The 8,680-nt window shown below is 44.6% G+C and overlaps 1 protein-coding gene across 1 annotated transcript; it reads right to left on the bottom strand.

Annotated features, from left to right (window-relative positions):
* Nucleotides 1-707: 707 nt before the first annotated feature.
* LOC111656455 (leucine-rich repeat transmembrane protein FLRT2) lies at nt 708-6,637 on the bottom strand. Its single transcript, XM_023408162.2, has 2 exons — nt 6,121-6,637; nt 708-4,471 (listed from the first exon to the last, which is right to left on the bottom strand). Exon 2 carries the CDS (start codon nt 4,014-4,016, stop codon nt 1,998-2,000), a length of 2,019 nt encoding a protein of 672 aa, XP_023263930.1. The 5' UTR covers nt 4,017-4,471; nt 6,121-6,637; the 3' UTR covers nt 708-1,997.
* Between the last annotated feature and the right edge of the window lie 2,043 nt (nt 6,638-8,680).

Below are 8,680 nucleotides of genomic sequence, written 5' to 3' on the forward strand. Positions count from 1 at the left end.
ATCAGACTCTGAGTCAGTTCAGTTTCATCTGCTTCACTTCTTAAGATGCATTTTTATTTAAAACAAAGACTTTATTGTGTCTTTGTAATTTCACACACACTTTCCACTTTGTTTGGATGTTTTACATTCTACTCATGTGAAGCACTTTGTTACTTGTATTGAAAAGTGCTATTCAAATAAAATATTACCATTATTATTATCAGAGACATTTTGAGAGTTTCCAATACTTTTGGCAGGACACGTCACTATGAAGCAGGAAGCTCCCGCTGTGTTCTAGCAAAGATGTATCTTTCCCATGCTAAGAAGCCAGCGTTAGCACTAGCAGTGAAAAAGAGACTGTGGCTGCCCCCAAGTACCCTATACAAAAATCTAATATATAACATATACTGTATGTCCCTATACCAGGAGTAATGTTGCTATATACTGTATGTGACCTATAAGGGGATATATTATTATATATCATATATTATCACATATATGACATACATAGTACACCCATAGTAAAAGTACATATATTAAAAATATATTAAAAATATCCATGGTGAATTTTTATGGCATACCATGTTGAGACCATCCATGGTAATGAATTATATTTGATTTATATCCAAAAGTTTATTAACGCATAATATTAATACACAAATAAAATAATAAATATACACAAAATAATAAAATACACAAATAAAATTTATATGTGCTTATATATGTTGTTATCATTAATTTCTCATTAATTTGAAAAATTTGTACGGGCTAGAAATACATGTCCATATACGAAATTGTTCCGATTTCTAACAGGTTGTTGCGTTCTGTCTGAAAGCCCCATTAGAGAGCACAACATAACATTTCTGAACAATGACAGATCATCACCCTCTCTGTGACTTCTGAGTCATCCTCAGTGGACCTTCATTCTCCAGACAGATCCTGCTGCGGTGGCACTGAGCTCTCCTACAGGAGGGTTCATTAACAGTCAGTCAGTGATCACTGTGAGGAATAAGTTCACTTTTGTAGATATGTTTTTAATTAAATGTTTAACGAGGAAAATAAATAATCAAGAGCAAGAGGTTTCCTCAACAACAATTCAATTGAATGTATATACAGTACACCTTCTGTGCAAAAAACATGGATTCAAAAGACATTGTAAGCTGATAACTTCAAGGCACACATATATTTATATATATATGTATATATAACATTATTTTTGCTGAAGAAAATTGAGAGTTCTTCATGGGTTAAACAAAACAGATGTGTGTTTTCTTGCTGCTCACTCTGACACCCACCATAAAACACAGCTAGCACTAACAACATGACCCTCCACCCGCTTTAACTGTGATAATGAATGACTGTTGAGAAGCAGGTGAAAGCGCTGCGGCCTGTCACCTGTGAATGTTTAATGAGTGTGACCTTTAAAATTTCCTTTTGAAGCAGAAAGAAAATTCAGTGTGCACAAAAAATATGTCGTCTTTCTAGAGCAGGAATCAAATAATCTGTGTCTGTGTTTAGTGAAGCTGCGGTTTATTACTGTGGTGCAAAACACAGTGTGATTGAGTGTGTGGTTCCCAGAAAAATACGCCCTCTAGTGGCTGATTTGTGCCTCTTTGTGTCTCTTTTCTCCTTCTCTCATACAAAATTTCAATACTCCCATGATGCATTGCAGCTACGGTGTGGATGGATTCTGTATCTGTCATGGTCACATCAGAAATCATTCACTTATTATTGAAGATCAAAATGAAATGCAGCTTTGATACTTAGATATACATGAATCTTGATTGTACATGTGTGTGTGTGTGTGTGTGTGTGTTCACAGAACTCAAACAGCAACAACGCCAGAAAACCAATAACTTATAAATCCAATGTTGTTATATAAAAGATTTCATCCAGCCAGTTGTATAAATTACATTTCTTGAAGACACAGGGGTTTCAAATAATATTAACACTGTACAGTGTCCAGTAAAGTGTGGGTAGTTGTCGGTAAAAATGCTCCTGATGCTCTCCAAAAACCATCATGTGCGACACAAGTCTGCGTCCTGAACACTGTTCTTGCAGTAGACTGTGCTGTTGCTCCCCAGGGGGCAGTCTCGGAAGCCGATGCCCCCATTAGGGGTGTAAATAGGCTGAATGCGGAAATCTCCCTTGAGGATCTGCTCATTGTTGAGCGAAACTATCTGGAAGCTGGTCTCAGTCATTTCCAAGATGGAGTTATCTTTCTTGGTGCCCGCCTCGCAGTAGTCGTCTTTTCTCCGACCCCGGTTGTATTTCCACTTGGTGGAAGACTTGGAGCGGCTCTTCTTGTGCACGTGCCAGCAGAAAATGCTGAGGAGCGCCACCAGCACCACGATCACGGCCCCGCCAATCAGCCCGGCCAGCAAGAAAGGCGAGCTGGGCTCCTGCTGCGTGGCCTGCTCGGGCCCCGACGGTCTTTTGTTGTTGTTGTCGGGGCTGAACAGGGCCGGCGTGGTCATGGCTTCGGTGCACACGGTGTCATCTTTGGGCCGGTAATTATTGAATGCGTCCAAGGGAATGACGCAGATCCGATAGGTGGACTTTGGCTCAAGATTAGCCAGTCGGATCCCCCGGTGATCTCCACCCACTATCCTCTCCCTGACGGTGTCCCCTGTCAGACTGGGGCCCATCCTGGCCCAGGTCACCTTGTAGGCAGTGACTGGAAAGGCGGCCACCCAGCTGACGTGGATGGCCGAGCCGTTCAGTATTGCAAATGTGACCTGCACAGTCTCCCTCCGGGGATCCAGAGGTTGCTTAGTCCTCAAACCCCCCTCTCTGGTTGTATAGATAGGGTAGAGGGTGGGTAATGTGGGGAGGGGTTGCCTGGAAGAGGAGGAGGAGGGGGAAACAAAGTGAGTTACTAAAGAGGAGTGTGTGGAAGATGACAGGGATGGGATCAGAGCGGAGGTGGACAGGGGAGGTTCTGCTGTGCTCTGCGGGCACTGGACCAGCTCCGCGCTGAGCTCCCTGATCACCATGCCCCGGAACTTCTCAGGTTTATGGCACATGAAGCCGCGCACGTTGAGCGAGGCCGGCAGAGATTTAAGCCACGACACCACCCACTTGATGCTGCAGTCGCACAGCCAAAGGTTGTTCCGGACAGTCAGCTGTCTGAGACTGACGAGGCCGTCAAACACCCCCCGTGTTAACGACTGCAGCTGGTTGTTGGAGATATCCAGCCTCTCCAGCTTGTGCAGCCCTGCGAACGCTCTGACGGGGATCCGGTTTATCTGGTTCTCCTGAAAGTTTAACTTGACGAGCACCTCCCCTGGGAGAAATGGGGGAGGATACGTGAGCGAGTTGCGGGCCATGGACAGCTCCCTCAGAGTGACCAGGTCCTGGAAGGTCCCCGGTGCAATCCCTTCATCTGTCAGCAGGTTTCCGTCCAGCAGGAGGCGCTCCAGCCGGGTCACATTCCTAAACGCCTCCTCTGCGATAACCGCGATCCGGTTCTCATCCAGCCGCAGTTCTTTCAGATCATCTGGAAGACCGATAGGCACGCTGCTGAGGTGGTTTTTGGTGAGGAAGAGCATCTTCAGGCTCACGGCCTCTCGGAAGGCGCCTTCCTCCACCCCGACTGTAGATATGGAGTTATCGTCCAGATGCAGCTCCTCCAGCCACAGAAGCTGAGCCAGAGCCACTCTGGAGATAGTCTGAATGTTGTTCTCCTGCAGGTGGACAACCCTCACATTTTTGGGCAGGTTAATGGGGAACTCATCCAGCTGGTTGCCATAGAGATACACAGTTTCCACAGACGCCACATGGTGGAGCTCCAGGGGAAAACCAGCATTATTGATTTGGTTGTTGTGGAGGTAGAGGGTCTTATAACCCTCACCGATTCCCAGAGGCACTGAGGTCAGGCTCCGCTCGTTGCAGTAAATAAAGGTGCGATCGCAGCGGCACTCCTCGGGACAGTTGGAGGCCCGGGAGAACTGGAGGTGAAGGCCCAACAGTATAGGTATCCACGGCCTTATGAAGGTGGCCCAGTCCTTATTCCACAAACGCCACTGTATCTCCATTTCAAAAGGGGATTGGAAAAATCCAGAAACCAAATTATAAGAAACTGTGGTTTGAAAATTCCAACAGAGCAGTCATCACATTTTGGCCGTTGGCGTAGTAACACCACCGCGTCCAGACCGGCGCTGAAGAAGGTCTTGAGTAATCCCTCGGTAATTAGTAGTCCTAAACTTCCCAACACAAGAGCAGCGGCCTCATTAAACAATAAGATTCCTCCACCATCCACTGTTCATCACTGAGTCGGGACACACAAGTAAAGTTCACCATATTGTCACACTGTGTCCCCTGTTACCAGCGTGGCAGAGCTCTGTTCACGGCACTCAGAGCCACGTTCAACACACAGGAGGGTCATCACCGGCGCTCACTCTTCCTCGCCTCCTGCCGCCCTTTCACGTCACACACTGCTGGCTCCACGGCGATAAAGCTTCTCTCGCACTTGACATTTGGATCCAGAAACCTGTTGCAAAATAATGATAAAAAAAAAAAAAAAGATAATGGAGGGAGAAAAAAAAATGCACGTTTTCCACTAAAAGACCAAAGGATTTCTCCCCTCTCTGTTCCATAAATGCAAAGTGAGGCATTGTAAATTGGGAGAGCGGAGCAGTGTGCATACAAATGACTTACAGATCTGTTACATATTCCTCAGACACACAGCTAGAGGAAAAGGATATTTGAAAAGATATGAGAGCAAAGTTCTGGCAAAATCATAGGAAAAAAAAACACAGTTTAAAAAGTCTATGTGCAGATTACTAACGTGAGACCTAATCTAAAATGAAAACATATGCTAAGCGGATTCAAACACTTTTTTTTTTTTTCCCTCTCCCTCTCCAGTTGATAACCACGAACGTGAACAAACTGACAAAACGAACATTTTCAAAAACGGCCACATTGGGAGGGATTAAAACACGCGGCCGGAAGCGTTCTGCGAGCAACGAGGTGTGAAGTGAGCTGCTGAAGATGACCGGCCTCACCGACTGGGGCCACCATGACACCGTCAGTTAGTGCCCTGCCCCACAGCACTGAGGAAGAACTGCCTTCAAAGGGAATTCACAAGAGGTCAAAGAGACAAAGCTGCATATTTGCTCTTAATCATTAACTGCTGCATCACACTTCGCATTGCTCTCCACCCTTGATTCATTAAGTTGAGCCGTGCTGCCGGAGAGGAGGAGACGCCGGACGGTGATGAACGCAGCTGTCAGCAGAGATAAGATGAGACAAATTCCTCGCAGGAGGGGGGACGAAACTAAGATCGATGTGAGCCTCTCGAAACAAGGAGAGGTGTTAACTGTCAGAACAAGGTCACGGGATTTAAATAAAATGGAGAGATTTTCCTTGTCCCGAGCTTATATTGGTTGGCACGCAAATAAAAAGCCTCATTATTTAGCTTGTGCTGCATTCAAGATGAATATCAATAAAATTTTAAAAAAAAATAATAAAAAACTTCCTATGGTTTTTACAATTCAATACAGTCCCCCACAAAGGAAGTGGTGATAATGTATTATTAGTGCTTGTTAGCTGGGTGGTAGTGATGATTAATAAAATGGCACCAGGCAGCAGCAGCAGCAGCAGCAGCCAATTGACAGATTGCATTGATTTGTGGCCAAGGCAGTTCAATAGTTATGTAATGTTCCTTGGGGGGCTAAACAAGGCATCAAACTGAGTCCAATTATGGTGACCCGACCTCACCGCGGTTGTTATTAGCAGGGCAGTGGGCATCAGTCCTGTGACATATACTTATATACATATTCATGTGTCCCTGTCTTTTTTTTGTTTAACAGTTCTGTCCCAATGTGGAGAATAAACCGGCGGGTAGTTCATTAGCTCTGCGCCTTGAGAAGCGGACAGACTATGGGGATACCTCCTCTTGTTTTCCCACCTAATAAAAATGAAGTATTTATATATTAAAAATAAGTGATTAAGAACTGAATTATAAAATGATACCAATGCAGTAAATACTACAGCTGCTATTCCCTGTTTTTTTCTGGTTGTTACCGTTTATTCTGACAATTATTTTGAAAGTTCGTCCTGTAAAAGAAGAATATTTCAATATTTGAAAGTGGCATCTAGAGTTTCAAACGATGCTCCGTTCATCAGAGTCTTTCTTACCTCTCACTGCTGCTCATCCAGACGGTCTGCCCGTGCCCGCCTCTCCGCACAGCGCTGCGCTCACACCGAATACAAAGTCCGCATCCTGCCCGCTGCGCCCGCTCCTCTCTCCCGCTCCGGCTGCGGCTTCGGACTGGTCTCACTTGTTTTTTTTCCTGTACTGGGAAAGTAGAGCATTATGCTGAATGTTGCCCAAAGCAACAGCCAGGGAAGGGGGGGGGGGGAGCAAGTTCAGGTCACCAACGGTCTGCTCCGCATATTCCCTCCGTCTCCCCCAAAACGCACCCCGACAGCCTGAGACTCCCGGCCGGCCGCGCTGCTCGGGAGCAGCCGATGTAGGTCCTCCGCTGCCTGAGGAGGAGGAGGAGGAGGAGGAGGAGGAGAAGGGGACATGAAGCAGAGAGGAGAGTTAGAGGCTCCCAGCCTGACCCCGCTCCACACAGATTAGAAACCTGGGATAAGCGGTCCTCGGTCTGGGTAAACTGTCTCAGAGACTGGCTGGAACCTCCTGGAGACCCGAAACTCACATCTGGCTCTGTTAACGCACGGTCTCTCTCTCTCTCTCTCTCTCTCTCTCCCTCTCCCTCTCTCTCTCTCTCGCTCTCTCTACCCATACATACCATTTTCTCCCTCTCTTTTCTCACAGCCTACTTCAGCTCCTCCCGCTCTCTCATGTGCTGCAGCTTTGTGTTTATATTTAAACAATTCATCTTCCAGACTTTTCTGACCAGTTCAAATAAAATAAAAACAAAATTTAACGTATAATCCCAAAAATCACATCCACACATGGGTGAGGAGTTAAAATAGAGGAAACAATCAGCAACAATCTACTTCCTCGCTCCCATCATCACTGTTCATCTACAGACTCCTCAACCTAACACCCACATGAAAGGTACAGTGGGGTAATTAGACAGCAGGGCCGGATCCTCCTGGGGGCTCCGGGGCAAACATAAGCTATGGGCACCAACTGATATTATTTGCGGAAATATTTAAATATTCACTAAATATATTAAATAATTCAATAATTAAATTAAAGTCTTTGTTTTCACTCAGGAATTCAGGAGTTTTACCTGATGGCTCATTGAACAATATCAAAATGGAGAAATAGTTTACTCCCCGATCGACATTGTATAATTTGGACTCTGATATTAAAGGTGCTGAAACCAGGCTGTGTGATACAGAACCATGTTTAACCCACTGACAAACAAACAAAGTTATTAGTCGGCTAAAAAATAGAATATCAGAAACATAATTCTTTTCTTATATTGAGGATATGATGTGTTTATTTTTGGCTCTGTCCTCATGTTGCTGCCATGTGGCCGGACATCAAGATGTGGTTATTCTTTTGCACATTTGTACATTTTTTTTAAGAAGTGAGTTTGACTTTTGTGGCTTTTCCTGTGTTTGTTAGTCATTACTAAATTTTAAACACTTTTCTTTTTATGTTGCGACTACATCTGACCAGGGAAGCTAAAAGATCTCAACAGAAAGTTTTATTTAGTATTTTTTTATATTTTTATTTTACCTCCCTCTTTCTTTTTTTGTTGTTTTAAAAGATTGTTTTGACTTTTTTAGACAATTTTTCTTTCTTGTCATTGTTTTGGGAGGCAGTGTGTTCCCTTTAATGGAGGGCTGCTGTTCTAGGCAGATTCTCTGCAGCAAATATCCGACAGGATGATGAAACAACACGGAGACGTCTTATTCAAAAGAATACCTTATTTAACATTTGACCCGTCGCTGCTCTGCCCCGTCCATCTGCACACACAAAAACATCCAGACACACACACACACACCACACACACACACATGCTGCACTGTGTGCTCAACTCTTCACATAAAGCATCAGTGTGCTTTTTAAATGACTGCTAACCTTCAGCTGTACTCTCTTTAAAACGCACACACACACACATACACACACACACATACACACAGTCTGTGGTTTATTCTTATCCTCTATCAACAACTCTCCGGGTCTGAACACTTGCTGCCAAACATCACATCTGCTGCTGCCTCTTGCCACTCCAATCTATTAAATTAAAATTCAGGCTAAATCTGTCTGCAGCTTATCACCGTGTATGTGGGGTCCGTGGCTAGCATGACGATGCTGGTTTAGCACCACTTGTTTGTGCTGTGTTACTGTAATCCAGCTGCTTGTGTGTGTGTGTGTGTGTGTGTGTGTGTGTGTGTGCAACCTGGACAGCTGCTCGGAGGGTTTAGTGCAGGGGTTGGGGAGTAATGGATTACCTGTATATGTGACCAGATTACAGGGATCTGTTTACAAAACAGAGAGTGAGCAGGGTAAATCTACTTAGTTCTCATACACAGTTTGAATTATTGCTGTTGTTTCTTCAATAAAATTAAAATTACAAAAACCTGTCTTGAAGGCACACACTGTGATTTTTATGTAACACTAAATATTTGTCTCCGACTTTCCCTCAAGATGTCTAACAGTTAATGAAGTTACATAGAATCATTTTCACAATGGAGTGATAGAGACATTAAAGAAAGACTGTTTGTATGTGCAAGATTGTAACCAGCATGGGGGGGGGGGGGGGCCAAG

This window comes from Seriola lalandi, unplaced genomic scaffold, assembly GCF_002814215.2.
Source record: "Seriola lalandi dorsalis isolate HSWRI2012SDOR001 ecotype SW California unplaced genomic scaffold, Sedor1 jcf7180002054356, whole genome shotgun sequence".
NCBI lineage: Eukaryota > Metazoa > Chordata > Actinopteri > Carangiformes > Carangidae > Seriola > Seriola lalandi.

Coding starts and splice junctions, on each gene's coding strand:
- LOC111656455 (XM_023408162.2), bottom strand. CDS start 4,016: ATGGAGATACAGTGGCGTTTGTGGAATAAGGACTGGGCCACCTTCATA.